Source organism: Podarcis raffonei, chromosome 13 (assembly GCF_027172205.1).
Source record: "Podarcis raffonei isolate rPodRaf1 chromosome 13, rPodRaf1.pri, whole genome shotgun sequence".
Lineage (NCBI taxonomy): Eukaryota > Metazoa > Chordata > Lepidosauria > Squamata > Lacertidae > Podarcis > Podarcis raffonei.
In genome coordinates this window covers 1,967,474-1,986,297 of record NC_070614.1, presented here as the reverse complement: position 1 = coordinate 1,986,297, position 18,824 = coordinate 1,967,474, and the positions used below count along the sequence as shown (strand labels likewise).

Here is an 18,824-nt window from a genome sequence, read left to right as displayed (position 1 = left end):
ATAGCAGAAATCCTTCCCCAAAATGACAATTTCACCCTTCCCCATATTTCCAAGTCTCTTTTAATTCCATTCCACACCAGTGTATAATTATTTTGAAAAAGATCAATATTTTTAGGCGTTAACCAAATTCCTAAATATTTAACTTTTTTTACTGCTTCTATGCCAATTTGTTGTTGCAGTACTTCCACCAAGTCCTGTTTCATATTTTTAACTATCATTTTGGTTTTCTTTTTGTTCAGTTTAAAACCTGCCACTTGCCCAAACTGTTCTATCTCCTCTAATACTCCTTTAACACTTGTAACTGGATCTTCTATTGTTAGTACCAAGTCATCGGCAAAGACTTTCACTTTATACTCATTCCGACCAACTGAAATTCTTTTTATTGTTTCATTTCTCCTTATTGTCTGTAGAAAGACTTCCAGTACCGATATGAATAATAATGGTGATAATGGACATCCTTGTCTTGTACCTTTCATAATATCGATACTTTCTGTTACTATATTATTTACAATCAATTTTGCTCTGTGTTCTGAATATATAGCTTTTAATCCTTTTAAGAAGAATTGTCCAGTGTCCATTAATTCCAAATTCTTTAACATGAATTCCCAAGATATATTATCGAAGGCCTTTTCCGCATCCACAAAAATTAACACCACTTGCTTTTAATTTCTGGCAGTCAGATATTCAATTGTATTAACTATATTTCTTATGTTGTCTTTCATCTGTCTGCCAGGTAAAAAGTCTGCTTGGTCCTTATGAATTATCTCATTCAATATCTTTTTCAATCTATTTGCCAGTATGCTTGCAAATAGTTTGTAATCATTATTTAACAGCGAAATCGGCCTATAGTTCTTTACTTGTGTTAAATCCGAATCTTGTTTTGGTATTAATGTAATATATGCTTCTTTCCATGTTTCTGGTAATTCTCCTTTTCTTAATATATTGTTCATCACTTCTTTCAACGGTACAAGTAGGGCGTATTTCATTTCTTTATAATATTTTGCTGTGAATCCATCCGGTCCCGGTGCCTTTCCACTTTTTAGTTCTTTTATACTGGCCAGGCCACTCTCAGCTGAATACCTGGCGGGAACGAAAGTAAACACAATCTCAGGGTTCAGGCTAATGTCTCTCAGGTGTTTCCCTTCCCTTTCACCCCAGTTCTCCCCTCCAGCCAGGAAAGCGGCAAATGTTTACTGTGACAGTACTTAACAGGTTTCATCTAAATTCAGCCAGTTATTGTAGAATTACCACAAGACCTGCTATTTCTAAAATTGGATCATCCAAGTTTTCTGTGGTGATATTTCATAACTTGAATTATGAATATCCAGCTCTTCTGGACATCAGTCATACAAGAAATATGCAAAATAACTAAGCAAGTATTAGAAATCACCCCAGAACTGGCCCTACTAAACATCTTCCAAGACAACAATGCCCATTTACACCACAAAGAGCTCATAACCCACCTGCTCTCAGCAGCCAGAAGCATCATAGCCAGACACTGGAGAGACCTGTCAGGAGTAAGCATGGACCAATGGTACCAAATAGTATGGGAAACAGCCCTACTAGAAAAATTAACCAACAAACTGAAACTGACACAGGGACAAATAGAAGAAGACGCCTTCATCACACACACAGGCCAGCAAGACAACAACAGGAACCCGCCAACAGCATTTGAATCAATATGTCTAACCTGATCCAAAAACACCCCCCCCCACTCACACATGAAAACAAAGTTCACCGCAGCCAATCACAAACAAGCAACCACACCCATGGCCAACCCCAACCTCTCTCACCACCAAAGGAACACAAGCGAAGAGTAAAGAGATCCTGCACAAGCAACACTGACACTAAAACCCACAAATACAATAAATAGAATAGAAGTATTGCCACCCCTCCCCCCCTCTTCCCCCCTCTTCCTCCTAATGTAACACTCATGTCTCAACAAATGAAACTGACCTGTAGAAAATGTAACTTGAAAAAAAAGACATTGCAGATAACTTTTGTAAACCAAGAAATCTTTAATAAAAATATATTAAAAATAATAATAAATTGAATCATAAACAGTGTACTAGAAGCAGACCACTTTTTGCCTGTTCCCTGGAAAGAAAATATTTTAGGATGGAAAAGGGGCTTTTAGCCTAACTTTCCCTTAAAGGGACCCCTGACCATTAGGTCCAGTTGTGGCTGACTCTGGGGTTGCGGCACTCATCTCGCTTTAATGGCCGAGGGAGCAGGCATACAGCTTCTGGGTCATGTGGCCAGCATGACTAAGCCGCTTCTGGCGAACCAGAGCAGCGCACGGAAACACCATTTATCTTCCTGCCTATTTATCTACTTGCACTTTGACGTGCTTTCGAACTGCTAGGTTGGCAGGAGCAGGGACCGAACAAGGGGAGCTCACCCTGTCGCGGGGATTCGAACCACCGACCTTCTGATCAGCAAGTCCTAGGCTCTGTGGTTTAACCCACAGCGCCACCCGCGTCCCTTAGGCTTTCCCTTAGGCTGTGCTTAAAAAGGGAAGCTTCCATTTTCCACCCTGCTATGTCTTCCCCATTTCTTTCTCCCCTACGCTTACATAAAAATACACGCATGTGCTGGCAGCTGTAGCATTTCTGATAAACAAGGAAGAATTTCTTATAAATATTAAGCAACCGGAGTTAGTTCCTTTTTATGAGCAAATAGCAGTACAGGGATGACATATGGCGAGTATTAACCAGGGCTCACTTGGAATGCAAAATGTTAGAATTTACTTTGGCTAGGTTTGCTGACAACACTGCAGTCAGTGATGCCATTTTAAGTAAATCTACTTGATTTTATCCTTGGCAATGAATTACATCCCTTTACTGCAAACTCACTTTACCTGGTGGTCACTTTTTATATTGCCCAATACAGCGGCGTAGCGTGGGTTGTCAGCACCCAGGGCAAGGCAAGTAATTTGCGCCCCCTAACCCCTAACCTGCCGCCGCTGCCAGCTTCTTCTTGCTGCTGCCTGGTCTGGTCTGGTGTGGTGTGGTTCTCTCCCACGCTCAGCGCTGCGCTGGGCGGCCGCTGCACTGTCCCTCCCCCAGATAGTCCCTCGCTCTCTCACCGCACGCCTGGCACCCACCCCCTCCACAGTGGCCGGCGACCCGGCGGCTCGGATCGGATTCGCACAGCCAGCACTGCAGTGAGAGAGAGAGAGTGAGCCAGGTAGGGGCAGAGAGCTGCGAGTGCGAGCGCCCCCCCCCCCGATGTTGCGGCTGGTGCGGCCAGCCCCCCCTGCACCCCCCACGCTACGCCACTAGCCCAATAGATTTTGCTGCAAAGTATTTGTCTGAACGTTTAACGTGTTACCAGATCGAGCTTCTCTGTGTGTTTGTATCTCCAGGCTCTCAAGCAGATGACGTATTGAGTGGACTAAACAAGAAGTTAAGCCAGGCACAGTTTGAGAACAATGTCTCAGCCCAGCCATTATATCCAAAGTGTGAATGGGCGGAGCCTTCTGCGGAAAGACTAGGTTCATACAGGCCTGGAGGGGAGTCAAATGAGGTAAGAAAGTTGGTTGGCATCCATCTGTCTTGAGAGACAATGGAAGAGTGCGCCTTTGGGGGTGAGGTCAAGCTGTTGGAAGGTTGCAGCACCTGCTGTGGCTGTAGAGGCTGATAGGGGAGAGATATGTTTTGTTGCAGCTGGGGTAGAGGAAGGCATCTGGTTGTGCTGCTGCAGGTGTACCATGGTGTTTCTTCCTTCTGCACTCCTCTCAGCAGTCATTCCTCCTCTGGTCACAGCTGTCGATATGTGACCTGACGGGTTGTCTCCAGGTGCTGCTGTTGTCTACAAGGGAGTCCCACATGGCGGGGTTGATGTACCAGCTTTCATGTCCTGTTTGCAGGTACCTTTGTGTAACGCAGTTGGTCTGCCAGTGGGTCTGATGCATGAGGCCAGCTCCCCGTAGAGCACATCCTTGGCCAATGTTGCTGGTGTCAGCAGCAAGTTGGATGCTCTGGCACAGCTTTAGGAGTCATTGGCACATCGTCTGGCAATCCGCTGGGCATCACTCCTTGCCTTTCTCAGTGTAGCAAGTGTCTTTTCACAGGGAACACACTTGTAGTTGAGGAGAGCTTCACAGCAATAAGAGATTCCATGTCCTTTAATGCCAGCCTCTAACCAGCCGGGAGTCGGCTTGTTTCTTTTGCCCAAGGAGGACATAGCTGTGTTGCAGGTTGCCTCTTGGATGCCGTCTCACCTGGTGTGCAGGTCAGTAGAGCTTCTTCAACAAAATCAGGGAAGCACTGAAAAGTTCAGGCATGACTGTTCTGGCAGTGGTGATTCAAGGCCGCACTTTCTCCTTTGGGCTTTGGGCTGTCTTTGGGTGGAGATGGATCTTTCTGGCCACCAGGGAGTGACTATCTGTGTCACAGTCAGCATTGTGGTAGCTCCGTGTGGCACAAACACAGTTAAATGCTGATTGCCTGGTGTCCATCAAGTCCAGCTGGTTCCTGTGGCCTGATAGTGGCTGTTTCCAGGACCCTCAATGTTTTGCCTTGGTGCTCGTGGTGCAGAGGCTGTGCACAGGTCAAGCCCGTATTCCTTCATGCTGCCAATAATACCAAAGTGGCCTATGCAGTTGTCCAGTGTGTGATGATCATTCCCAACTCTAGCACTGAATTCTCTCAGCAGGAATAGGTGTTCTCAGGCTGAGACCCTCCTGACAACCTGGTCTGGCTCCTCTTAGAACTGGTCCTTGGTCTGTATGGTCAGAGCACAAAGTGGGAGCCTAGACAAGGTCAGTGTTGAGCCTTTTCAGCTCACGGTCAATGATGGTCATCTTCCATGAGTCATTGACCTGTAATAGGCTGGTGGACAAGCCAGGACACATGGTCCTGATGTACCAGCTTGCTAGGCACAAAGGAGTTTGTTTCCATTGCCTTAGGGACTTCATTCTGGATTTGTGTAGAGTTTACTCCTTCACCTTTTCTTCTCCCAAAGACGTTCCGCAAGGCAGTGGGTTTGGACTGTTCCTCAGGGTTTACTCCTGAAGCTTTCCTCAAGAATGAGTATGGCTGCAAGGCATGAAGGTTTAGGATCAGCATTGTCCTAGACAGGCTCCCTTTCCAAGACGACACGCCCCACCTGCCCCTCATTTCCCTCAGCAGCAGGTGCAGGAAGCGCTTTACTGACCATTGGGCCCAGTGTTGGTCTTGTCCACTCAATCCGCCAGAGCCTGTCTTTGCATGCAGGGATGTCCCTCACTCACCAAGGGTTTAAGACCCATCAGTCAACCTCACCTGTTTAGCCAGGCATATGAAGCCATTGCCCCCCAGGGCGTGTCCGCTGTCGCCTGCTGACAGCTTCTAGGAGCCACAGGTGAGAGCTGCGTGCAGGGGGGACCAAAGGTGAGCAAACTGCCCAAGAAGGAGCACTGCATGTCCCCCACCAGAGGTACTTCCCCTCCCCTGACACCCCAGACACCCCAGGTAAGAAAGTATTACTTGAGTAAGAATGTCTAATCTACCACTGTTTTTGGGATTGTCTGCATGCCTACAAAGATTTGGAACCGGCCCTGTGCTGTTGTTGTAGTTACCGCTTTGGACCCAGGAGATGTCAGTCTGGCAATGGGGTCAGTGGTCATTTCCCCAGATTAACTGCGACTGAGCTGCATGTGTCCACTTGTCTGCAGCTTTAGGAGCGCTGAGATCTTTCTGTTTTAAAAGTGGGGCAAAAGGTTTATTTAGGCTGACTTGATCATGCCTGGAAAAATGGGCTTCCTCCATGTTTCTATTTTATATTCTAGAGGAGCCTTGAACCCTATCAGGAAGACCTGGATGAAGCAGACGGCAGCATCTTCTCACCAACAAAAAATGGGAATGAAACGCTCCAGACCACTCCAGCATTTCCAGTATCGCCAGAGACTCCCTATGGTGAGACAGCGTCTTTTGTATTTTGCTTCTATATCTTATAACCAGGGGTTTTTTCAGCCGGAACTCAGTTCTGGCGCCTCTCAGGTGGGTGCCATTGCCAGTGTCCTCAGAGCTCTGGCCTCTCGGAGCTCTGCTCTTAGAACTGTTAGAATTGTTCCACAGTACAGACTAGACTTTCCTTGTGCAAAATAGCTGCAGCTTCTTCAACTGTTTGCTTAACATTAATAACGGGAAGCAAAACAGGGAGTATAAATAGATAAAAAAGTAGGTATCTTGTGCACTTAATGGTCATATAAAAGACGGAATTTCAGCAGACGTGTCTCTTCAGACTCTCACATGGTAAGGTGCACCTGCCAAAATTCCCTTTTCTGTATAGCTGTTGAAAATACAGGGACTTCGTTCTTCTTTGCATTTGATCACCCCAGAGACCCAGACCCACTGCAGCTTTAACAACAATAAAATTGCTGAAGTTTGCAAGAGGCCTGAGTTGGATCAGATGCTATATATAGCTTTGCATGTTTCGTCAGCTAAAACAGTTAATCATTTACAGAGAATCCAGGTACACATATTCCTGAATGTGGACTCTGCTCATAGGTGATATTTTAAGTCTATTTTCTCCTACATGAGTGATGAAGTTTGGCGCTTCGTGAGAACAAAAAATTTATAGAATATTTTTCCTGCTGCTAACATTTCTGTGGACAGTCTGCAAATTCAGTCATTTTGGCTGCTTGAGCAGTGTTACTATGCCAATTACTGAAACATTTCATTGCATAAATGATATCTTAATAAAGCACTGCCTTCAGAGTTATATAATCTATTCAATACAGAAGGCTTTTGGAGTGTGGGGTGTCCGAGTGTGAACTTGCACACGCATCCATACTCACCTCGATTATTATTACAGGGATTCCACCCACCCACCCCCGTTTACACAGGGGTTACGTTCCAGGAGCTTGTGCATGTAAGTGAAACTGTGTAAAGTGGGGAGCACTCCACTTTAATAAGGAGAGAAGAAAGAGAGACAAGTGTCTCTGGAGTAGAGACGCTTGGAAGTTGGCAACTCCCCCCCCCCCCAGCGCATGGTGGGGGCCGGAGTGGAGTAAGGTGCACCAGGTGAGCAATAAGGGGTTGAGGCTAAGCTGGGCAGGTTGACCTTCCCTCCCCCTGGCCCTCCCCACTGCCTCTCCACGCACTGGCACCTCATTCGCAAGTGGGGGTTGGGGTGCTGGGGTTGCCTGCAGGCTCCAGCCCAGGCTGCCAAGCCATCTCCTGCTGCAAGCTGGGCAAGAGGGCAACCGAGAGCAGCCACTGTCCTCCCACCCACCCCCTTGATGCTGCCGCCCACCACATCCTGGTGCTTCTGCGCTGCAGCCTTTCCCTGGTTTGGGCAGCAGCCCCAGCGAGGGAGGACAATCTATGTATTTATTTATTTTGTGGCAGTCCACATAAATGCAGTCACACAGAAGGGGGAGGTATATAAAAACAGGATGAAATAGATTAAGACCACAGAGCCATCCATATTCCCACCTAGGCAAAGAGAAGGGGGCACATCTAACCTTAATAATATACATACAGAAACATCACAATAGAGGCGGTGATACCTACTAGGGGCAGGTAACAGAAGCCTGGATATCCTCTTAGCAAAATGGGACCATTGAGCATAAGTTGCCATACTTTGTGCTATTTCTAGTGTGTCCCTTGATGGTGAATTGTCTCAGAGCTGGACAGAACTTCTCAGAGGGAGCTTCTATTATTGGGCATGTTCGTAAATGAACTGTTTCTGGTGGTATTTTTCCCTTTTCTCCTTGACAAAAACATGTTTGTCAGAGAGGACTATGATCTGTGCATGTTCAGTCAAGCCGGGTGCTTTCTGTTTCTGCATACCAAAATATGTTGTCACTGTCAGTGAAAATGACTTGGAAAAAACAAATGAACTGCAACCAGACTACTTCTATGAAGATCTGTCAGATAGATGCCCCAGAATTCTTTGACTTGTTAGGTTCATCCAGGTTTTTGATTAAACTAGTTTGAGATTCCTCTTTGGAAACTATAAAGCAGAAGCCACTGATAGGACCTTAAAGAAAGTTAGTTGAGGGGTGGCTAACACCCCAGAGGACAGGATCACACTTCAAAACAACCTTGACAGATTAGAGAACTGGGCCAAAACAAACAAGATGAATTTTAACAGGGAGAAATGTAAAGTATTGCACTTGGGCAAAATAAATGAGAGGCACAAATACAAGATGGGTGACACCTGGCTTGAAAGCAGTACATGTGAAAAGGATCTAGGAGTCTTGGTTGACCACAAACTTGACATGAGCCAACAGTGTGACGCGGCAGCTAAAAAAGCCAATGCAATTCTGGGCTGCATCAATAGGAGTATAGCATCTAGATCAAGGGAAGTAATAGTGCCACTGTATTCTGCTCTGGTCAGACCTCACCTGGAGTACTGTGTCCAGTTCTGGGCACCACAGTTCAAGAAGGACACTGACAAACTGGAACGTGTCCAGAGGAGGGCAACCAAAATGGTCAAAGGCCTGGATACGATGCCTTATGAGGAACGGCTAAGGGAGCTGGGCATGTTTAGCCTGGAGAAGAGGAGGTTAAGGGGTGATATGATAGCCATGTTCAAATATATAAAAGGATGTCACATAGAGGAGGGAGAAAGGTTGTTTTCTGCTGCTCCAGAGAAACGGACACGGAGCAATGGATCCAAACTACAAGAAAGAAGATTCCACCTAAACATTAGGAAGAACTTCCTGACAGTAAGAGCTGTTTGACAGTGGAATTTGCTGCCAATGAGTGTGGTGGAGTCTCCTTCTTTGGAGGTCTTTAAGCAGAGGCTTGACAACCATATGTCAGGAGTGCTCTGATGGTGTTTCCTGCTTGGCAGGGGGTTGGACTCGATGGCCCTTGTGGTCTCTTCCAACTCTATGATTCTATGATTCTAGTTTTTAATGTTTACTCCATGAGTATGTTCCTGTTTTCTCATCTGTTTGTTAAAATATACCCTGCCTTTCACCTCAGTTAGACCAAGGCAGCTTGACAGTAAGCATAAATGCTGCAGCGCTCTGAGCACATTATAATACATGGGTGTAGATCTGGGGCAGATCCTGCACCCAAGATCCTGCCCACCCCACTCCCATATCCATACATTATATCTAAATGAATGTCTGAGAAGGGCTCTAGTCTGCGCTGAGCTAGTGTCTTCTTTGAGCCAGGAAGCTCTTAGTTCACATTTCATCCTTGAACTCCCTTGGTGGTCTTAGGGAAGGCACTTTTCTGTCTATCTTGTGCTATTTCCCCCCACTACGTCGCTGTGAGAATAACTGCTTTTTCTGCACCTGCATTTTGTGCTATCGTAAGGTACATTTTGTGTGCTTTGCTGCTAATTTATTCATCATGTTTGTCTGCAAGTTTAAATTCTGCATTTACTGGATGCTTCTGTCCTTATGTTGTGTTCTTACCTGTTTGTGAGTCAGGTAATGAAGGATTGGTGAGATTGAGGGCCAGGACACTACTGATCAGGCTTGCCTCCCATGATTGAGGGGTCTGGGGCCATGCAATGTCACCGCACACATGCGTGCACTCCCCACAACATGCACGCATGACGTCAGCACGCCCCACGGCCCCACATAGATGGCGCCCCTGCCACTGATGCTTGGGTCTCCAGCAGAAGAGTTATGGCAGTGGAGATGCAAATGGCCATGAAAGGGAACTGAGCGGCCTCATGCTGTCTCCTCTTGTCCAGGAGCACCTGGTTGTTGAACCAGCAGCTCCCTTGAGTCTTCAGCTCCTTCTCTTCAGTGCCAGTGGAACATACAGGGGTACCTCAGGTTACAGATGCTTCAGGTTACAGACGCTTCAGGTTACAGACTCCGCTAACCCAGAAATATTACCTTGCCAACTGCCCCTTGCTCCTGATTTTCAACGTTTTGGAAGTCAAACGGTCTTCAAGAACAGATTATGTTCAAAAACTGAGGTTCCACTGTACTATAAAAGTATAAAATACAGAGCAAAATACTGCTGCAATCCCAGGAGTTGCTGTGGAAGATATCCACAACTGGCCAGTTTACATATTGCATTTGTCCATTTGAGGCTACGTCCTTGTTTGTACAAAAGAGCACTGTGAAAATGTGTCTTCCTCTACTTTTAAGTTGTGTGTCAGGTAAGCAATCTGGCCCACGAGCAGCTAATCTCATTTTGAAAAGCAGGTAGCCTTCTTCAAGCAGTATGTCGTTCCCCCTGGCTTTTCAAATTAAATGTAAACATCAAAAACATCCAGCAGTGGAAACTCGGTAGCTGGCATTGTGAGGGCAGCTAGTTTTGCAATGGAGGGTTCCTGTGTGCTGCTGAAGAAACAAGAGTGCTCTGTGTATCCCACTCTGGGACTTATAAAGACCCACTTGTCTTATACCTCAAGCAGTGAATTGAGATCCCTTTGTGTAGCTGCATTACACAAGCTAAAACATTCTGCACCAAGCCAATTGCCAGAGATTTGAGCTGCGTCTCACAAATGTTCTGTGCTTGAACATTTGCTGCCATAGAATCACAGGACTTGGAAAAGATTTTCAAAGGTCAGCAGAAGCTGACACAGAGACTGGATTCATTAAGCCAAAACTGTCCACAGAGAGAGGTTTCTTCAGTCTAGCTTTCAAAATCTCCAGCCCATATATTAACCCACTCCTGCAAAACTGTCCCAGCGTGCCAAGGGGGGCCAGTCAGGACATGGTGGAGGGCCACTTCTCTTTGCTATTGGCAGGCTCAAATGGCTAGGCTGTGAAGAGGCCCGGCCTGGCTAGTAAGCAACAGGGTTTTTTGGAAGCTTGTAACTGAGCTCACAAAACACCCCACCAAATAGCATTTTTTGTCTTTCTTTCTTTCTTTTAAAACTTCTCTTAGTTCAAGGAGCCTTAAGGCTCACAAGAAGGAGGAGAAGTGGACTGTTCTGCTTGGCACCATTGCCCTCGCCTTGTATGCAGTGTCAGGGCCTTCCTGAGAAGCAAACTAAGCACCCAGGCAGAGAACAAGCACGCCTGCAAAAAGTGTGTCCCTTATGTGCAGACAGGAAGGGCCAGGCAAGCGTCTTTCTTGCTTTCCTTGCTCCCCGTGACCGCAAGCGAAATAGGCCTTTGCTACTCTCTTGCTATCTTTCTCTTACTGGCACTGGGAAGCAGTTCTTGTGGGGAAGGTTCTATAGGTTGGGCCGTGAGGCCCATCTCTTCAGTCCCTGGCCATGATCCAAACAGAGATGAGCCCCCATAGCAAGGGAGACTTCTTTCTTAAGGCTTCTGGGTTCAAGCAGGGGTGGGGGGGGGAGTGATTTCTGTGTTGTTCTTGTGGATGGGGAGAGGAGAGGAGAGGTCTCTTTCTGCCTCTTTTTCAAGCAACCCACCAGCAAACTTTGCCCCATTCCATCCATCCTTGATAATGGCCCGTCTGGCTTCCATTGAAAACTTCTTACCAGTGGAGTTCTTGTAAGAAATATCTTCAAATATATAATGTATATATTGCATTGCATAAATTCTGCTGCTTTTTATTCATTTTGGGTCTAATCCAACCCAAGTTGGTCATGGTGCCTTGTCTAACTTCATTGCTATAGTCATGACTGGATTGCCTTGGAGATATTTTATGGCTGCCAGATCTACCCTATGTAAGTATATGTCTGTCTGTCTGTCTGCATTCACTCCTTTACTAATATCAAGGCGATGGTAATTGCTAGAAGTAGAAATCAAACAAGGTGTGGGATCATCCCATATTTATCTGACTTCATCTCACTTTTTTTCCTTTCTAGTATCAGTTCTTCAGAATTTCTAGCATCTTTTGGAAAGGTGGTGACACTTTACTGCCTCTCAAACCAAGTCTGAATAATTATAAATCTGCTGTCAGGGATAACATTTATTGTTGTTACATGGAAAGCTATCCATGTTTCCTTGAGGGGGGGCTGTGGCCTCTGAGATGTTGTTGGGCACCAGCCCAAGGATAAGCATGAGGATCAGGGAGAGTTGCACTCCAACAACATATGGGAGCCTCAAGGATGTCGGTCCCCCAGCTTCCTGGATTATTCTTGCTATCAGATGTTTGCATTGTTCTGTTTCTTGTGTTTATACTGAACTTCCAAGACTTTGTGGATCTCAGAACTCAGGTGGAAGATGAGATGGATACAATTTTAGCTTCCAACAATACCCTAAAATTTGTAATCGCAGATAAAGATAAATATTTGCTACAAAGCAAAACATGTGTGTCTCTTGTTCAGTATGCAGCAGGCTGGATTTTCCTGAATAGATTTTAAAAGGTTGTTTGTTTTAATAATTGGTAGGCCGCCCTTCTGCATAAATATTTCTAGGATGGCTTACAAGTTAAAATATAGAACACATGCAGACAATGAAAATCAAGATAAAAGATAACGCTGTGACGGGGTGGGAAAACGCTCTGCCCCGCCCCCTTCTTTGTCCAACTGCAACCCAACAGTCCTACAGTGTTGTCAACGGGTCTTACTCTCTGGTAGTTGCTGCCACCAGCTTCCCACTTACTCTTGCAGCCCTGACGGGAGGGGACCTGGGTGCACCAAACAGATTACTTTTGGAAAGGCTGCAAGCCAGTGCACTTGGCACTCCCCAGTTTAACCGCGACACAGATTGCTAGGGAAAGCAGGGCTAGCTTCCAGCTGCCCTTTCCTTGTCCAAGATCAAAGAAGCTTGCTCATTTCCCTGGGGACTCTGAGACCAACGCGCCTTGCGTTTCCCAGGCAGTTCCCTTATTAGTTACTCAGAGTGTACAAGCAGCCTACACTCCCCGAGTCTCTCCCACGTCTCGGAAAAGCGCGCTGGTCTACTACAATTATGATCCTAAACTTCCTAGCCTATTCTTTACATGACAGATGTTCTGGTTTACTCACAAATAAGCAGCAAAGATAGCCAGCTTCATAGAAAGTCCATTCTGGACTGCAGAGAACTTGACTCGGAACCCCTTCCAGCTCAACAGTCTGTGTGTGAATGTGCTTATTAAGATTTTTCTTAAGTAACAAAAGTACATGCAGCATCTGTTTTCAAATCATAGAGTCCTTCAAACAGGTCACTTACATTCAGGGTGAGACATTATTGTCTCTCTCCCCTCTCAGGGGAGGAGTGAATCCTGGCTGTTTCTGACCAGTAAGATCCCAAATGTTCATATTATTACCAAGCAAGGTATTGAAAACTGGTGGTTTATTCTGTATGTTAAATGTTGGAAGTAAAGAATGTTTGCTCATTCATTCATTCATACATACAAGGAAACAAACACTGAACTTTATTTGCTGCCAGTTAAAGTCTCCGCTTACAATACAGCCATTACTCATTTCATGCTAACTGTAGGTATATAATTTGTTGTCCAGTAAGACTCTCCAAGAGTGCATGGCAAACTGATTAAGAGCGCACTCTGAGAGGGAAACTCCAGAGGCTGCAATCCTAAACTATGAAATAAATTCAGTCAATTTAGTGGAACTTACATCTGAGCAAACATGCAAAGGATGGCACTGGGAAAGGATGTTTTGCTCTATGGAACTTGGAAGTAGGTGATGAGCAGGTCTGCATTCTCCATCACCCAACAGCCTTTCTCCATCTTCTCCATGCAAAGGACCTTCTCCTTCCTTGGTCTTTCTTTCTTCAGCCATAAGTGAAAAAAACACTTTCTATTATTAACTTCCCTTGCAAGCCTGAGCTCATTCTGAGTTTTAGCCTACATGACCTTCCCTCTGCAAGTGTTGGCTACTCATTTATATTCTTGTAGCATTTCTAGCCACAGTGTTTGACTGCTAGGCCCATTTATGAAAGTAATTTTATACACTAATGTCCTATTTCACTGCAAATTTGTTTAGCTTCTCCTGAACAGGGACATACCATCTGAAAGCTGAGAGGAAGGGAGAGATAACAGATCATGTTTGGGGAGTCTCCCACTTCCTTCTTGGGTCTCATTTTTTAATGTGGAAAAGATCCTCTCCACCCCCCCCCCAAAATAGGACTGCTTGCTTGTCCTTTGGAGAGGCCCCAGCAGCAGACATGTAATCTAAGGAAATTAACCAAAATTACTTTCTTGTGGGAAATGGGGCTTCTGTGCTTTCTCTTTTAAAATGTTGGCAAAAACGCTGAGATATTACAGTCCACGATGGAATGGCACAAGCGGGTGGTTGTGCTGCTTAATTTGAAATGGCTGTGAAAACAGAAGTGCTTGGCTCTTTTAGCAGGTTATAATTTTCCAGAGTGGATTGGGGGACATTCAGTGAGTAGGGCGACTTTTACTCACCTGGACCAGACAGGCCTTGCAGGCCTTTTGCCCCCTCCTTTTCCCTTAGGTATTTAAATGTACAGTGTTTTTCTTGTGAGTTTTTTCTTTCCTTTTCCTGGCCCAAGGCTCTCTCTCCCGGCGCCTGGGACTCACAGGGGTTGGAGCCAGCACTCAGTTAGCCACTCAGCCTTCCTTCCAGGGCTCTTCTTTTGGCTTCTCGCCTTCTGTGTTATTAGCAATGGGGAGGGCGAAGCCAATCACAGTCTTAAGCCTGTCTCTGAGAGAGAGTGGAGGAGGGAGACATTCTAGATGAAGTCTGTAATGCTCCTGCCTTCTCTTGCTCGGACTACTTTACTATTCTTGCAGAGTTCATTGCTCCAACAGCAGCATGCCTGGTGTTGGTGCAATTCTCCTTGTGGAGCAGCAGGATCTCCTTTAAGAAACTGGCAGGTGTGGTCACTGTTTTTTGGCAGGAACCAATGTTCTTAATTCACTTTGAGCGGGAGATTTGTTGGCTTTCAGCTGCTAGCCTAGGACAGTGAGGTCCTACACAATGCAGTCATACCTCATGTTACATTAGCTTCATGTTACGTTTTTCAGGTTGCATCCCGCGGTGACCTGGAAGTACCGGAAAGGGCTACTTCCGGGTTTCACCGCTTGCGCATGCGCAGAAGCACTAAATCACGCTTTGCACATGCACAGAAGCGCCAAATCACACTGCGCACCTGCGCAGATAGGGCACTTCAGGTTGCAGGCTTTTCATGATGCGAATGGGCCTCCGGAACGGATCCCGTTCACAACCAGAGGTACCACTGTATCTTGAGATTGAAGAGTCACTGTTCTTTCCGCCTGCAGTGTATTTTACAATTCTCTTTGGGTGGTTTTTTAAGTTGTATTCCACTGCATCTGTAATGCACTATAATTGCTCCTGGCCATATTCTGTGGGAAAGGAGGGGTCCATTCTCTACCTGCGTTTACTATAATTCTGGTCGTGAACATCCCTGGGCAGGGGGAATATCTTTGTATTGTACTTTCTGTAATGTCCCAAGAGGTGGGCTTAGTGCCACCCTCAGTCATGTTGGGGGGCTCTGGACTCAGGCTGGAGTCTCCTTTCTCCCTCCCTCATAGTAAACACAGAAGGGGAAGGTCCTCTTCCTAGGAAGCCCATAAGGGAATGAGTTGGCACCACCCACGAGGTTCATAAAAGAGGACCTTACAGAGCTCTCTCCGGTCGCCATTCTGTGAGGTCTCCTTTCTTCCTCTGTTTCAGGGATGGTTCCTCTCCTGTTGTCATGGAGTCAGCTAAGAAACATGCTCAGGGGCCAGAGGGTGCTGGTCATGCTCTCGCCTCTCCACAGTGATCCTCTGTAAGGAAGAAGGAGCACGGTCTGGATCTGACCAGTCAGCCTCTAAAGCTCTTGGGGTGGAGGGTGAACTTTCTGAGGAAGAAATGATGGTGGTTGGCTTCTCTCTTGTGCAACATTCTTGTTTTCTTTTTCTTCAGGATGGGATAAATAAGCAGCTTACCGCCAACACCTTCAAAGACAAGTGACCTCTCTGAGCAGTGTTTTTTCTTGCCTGCATTGTCTTTCCATCCTACGTTCAAATGTTTCTTTGAGAGGGTTGTGTTATCTTACTCCCTGGCCATATAGATTCCTTTTCTACAACCTAAATTGTTTTGTCACAGCTCTCCTGACTCCCCATTTTGAGTCCTTAGCTACCTATGATCATAAGTTTATAACCGAAAGCTTATACCCAGAACAAACTGAGTTGGTCTTTAAGGTGCTACTGGACAATTTTTTAAAACTTTTGACTGCGTCAGACCAACAGGGCTACCTACCTGAATCTAGAACCTTAAAACTGTTTTCCTAGCAGTGATCTTCCTGTACTCATGAAATGCCTGTCAGAGTGGTGGGTAACCCGGGAGAGCTGCTGTTTCTCCCTAGCATAGCACATGTTGGGGCAGAGGCTTCGCTGGGAAGGCAACGTGTGCCCAGAAACACAAACTCTGAATTGGCATCTACTGTACTGTATATGTATATGTGGGAGGCAGTGGAAGACAGAAGTGCCTGGCGTGCTCTGGTCCATGGGGTCACGAAGAGGTGGACACGACTAAACAACAAGAAGTATATGTAAAATTAGCCGGTGGGACTCTTTGCGCGCGGGGGGGGGGGGGAGAGGTTTCCCTGCAAGATGCCTGGTAGGGCAGCGCATTCTCAGGAACTGCCCAGTGCTCAGCTCAGGGTGGCCCGTGGGGTGAGTGCCAATATGGGGATGTCAAGGGAAACCTCTTTAGGATGCCGCGTGAGGCTCCCCCTGCTGTGCCATCCTGCTTGCAGTCCTTGCTTCTGCGGGAGTGCAGCAGGCCGCGTTGGAAGCTGCCTTCCAAGTGCCGAGTTTTTTCCTGGAGCCCCCGGGGCCTCAAGAGCTGGGATGCCGAGGAGGCTTCCGCTTCTGCCCCCCCCCCGGGCCCTTCGAGCGGCCAGCCTGGCGGCTCCTCCTTCCCCGGGCGGGCGGCTGGAGGTGGAGCCTGGGCGCGTCTCTCCGGAGGAGGGTCTCTGGGCGCCGGCTTCCCCGGGGAAGAAGCGGCGGGCTCGGGGCCGGAGGGGCGGCGGCGCGGGCTCGGCCATGGCGGCGGCGCTAGGTAGGCGGCGGCGGCGGGGGCTCCGAGGGGCCTGGACGGGGCGGGGGGCGCGGGAGCTGGCGAGCCCCAGGCCCGGGACGGGGCGGCGGCGGGCGGCTCTTCCTTGCCGAGCCGCTTGCCAGGAGTCGGCCCCGTGGTTTGGCACGGGCTTCCCCAGAGCAGACAGGGACCCCGGGGCCCCGATCCCCCCCCAGAGGAGAAGGGATGGGAGCGGGCCTTTGTTGGCCGCCGAGGGGGACTGCGCCCCCGGCTCAGCGCGCCATCCTGCCCGGGCTCTTTCCCCGCAGCGGAGGGCTGAGGATTGCCGCCGCCGCAGCGCGCGTTTGGTTCGCGTGAGGCGCAAGAGCTGAACCAGTTGTCGTGTTTCTTGCAACTTCCGAAGGGGCCGAGTTGGCCGGGGGAAATGGCCCTCTCTGGGCTGGAGGAGTTCTCAAGGAAGAGATTGCGCGCAAAATACTGGGCAAAGCGTAGCCTGGAAGGAATAAGTCTTACCGGGATCAGCATAAGAATATGCGCCGGGTGCGAGGCCCTTGGGATTTAGTGGGCAAGCAAACAGGCTGCTAGAAAACACGGTAAACAAGGTCATCTAGGAGGACCCCTCCCGCCTCCAAACAGGGCATCTTCCATCCTCATATAAGAAAAGGAAGTTAACATATTGATGGATTTTAAACCTGCTTTCTCGCTAAGAGGGCGCCTGTTTGGCTCCAGAATCATCATCTCTTCTTGACAGACATAATATAAGACCTTTTGTTTTGCATTGAGGCACCTGCTCATCTGGATGTGGGTGGCGCAGTGGGTTAAACCACAGAGCCGAGGACTTGCCGATCAGAAGGTTGGCGGTTCGAATCCCCGCAACGGGGTGAGCTCCCGTTGCTCGGTCCCTGCTCCTGCCAACCTAGCAGTTAGAAAGCACATCAAAGTGCAAGTAGATAAATAGGTACCGCTCTGGCGGGAAGGTAAACGGCGTTTCCGTGCGCTGCTCTGGTTCACCAGAAGCGGCTTAGTCATGCTGGCCACTTGACCCGGAAGCTGTACGCCGGCTCCCTCGGCCAATAAAGCGAGATGAGTGCCGCAGGTGGGAGAGTTGCTAAATTCTCACAGATTAAAAGTGCATAACTGCTGAGATGGTGCTCAGTGTCACTTCTGAAGAATACCATTTGTGCTAACAAGCAAATATCTACTTTGCCCAGTGCCCAGATGACTCTTGCTTCTCTCCTCAGAGGCTTACCTAGAGGGCACAAAATTTGCACCTCTTTTGGAGGAATGAGTGGGCCCTCACAGCAGCCCTGCGGAGCCCCTTCCCCAGCCAGCCTCAGTGCTGGCACTGCCACTGCTGGCTTCTTTCCAGCCAGCGTACTTACTTCTGAGTAAAGTGTGCACTGGGGAGCAACCTCCAAGTTAGTGCCGTTCCGCTGGTGCCTCCTCAGAAGTAAGGAAAAGCCAAGCAAGGTATTGTCAGAAGTTCTTGCCTCTGGCTTGCCAGACTTAGGCTGCAGTCCTGTGTACCCACTTTCCCAGGACTAAGCCCCGTTGAACTCAATGGGATTTACTTTTGAATAGACATTTATAGGACGGTGTTGTTAAACACCCAGTTTAAGAGTTGCTTGTGAAGACTGAATTACGTCTCTTTTTTGTGTGTGGACGTGGTGGGAGGCACAGATGCATCTCCTTGCCAAGGGCGCAGAGGAGCCTAGGTGCACCTCTGTCTCCTCTACGAGTTCTTTTCATGTTTCTGATGGGAGTTTTAGTCCTACCTGTGGGGTACCACATTCACTACCCCTTCGTACAGTGGTTCAACCCAGACAGGTTTATTACCAGTGAGAACTGGGCCAAAGTTGCACAGGAGTGATGATAAGAGGTTGATGATAAGAGGGTTCCTGTTTGCAAACGTTCTTTGGAACCCAAACTTCCGACGGGGCTTCCGGAATTGGCTGCAGGAGGTTCCTGCAGCCAATCAGAAGCTGCGTCTTGGTTTCCGAACTTTTTGGAAGTCAAATGGACTTCCAGAACGGATTCCGTTT

The 18,824-nt window shown here is 47.6% G+C and overlaps 1 protein-coding gene across 3 annotated transcripts in view; it reads left to right on the top strand.

The window, feature by feature from the left end:
• TNS3 (tensin 3) overlaps positions 1-18,824 on the top strand; it is a 70,100-nt gene that overhangs the window by 33,054 nt on the left and 18,222 nt on the right. For all 3 annotated transcript variants that reach the window (XM_053361061.1, XM_053361062.1, XM_053361063.1), the window contains 2 exons: positions 3,368-3,528; positions 5,774-5,900. In XM_053361061.1, the coding sequence (XP_053217036.1) occupies positions 3,368-3,528; positions 5,774-5,900 (288 nt within the window). The remainder of the gene's footprint in view (positions 1-3,367; positions 3,529-5,773; positions 5,901-18,824) is intronic.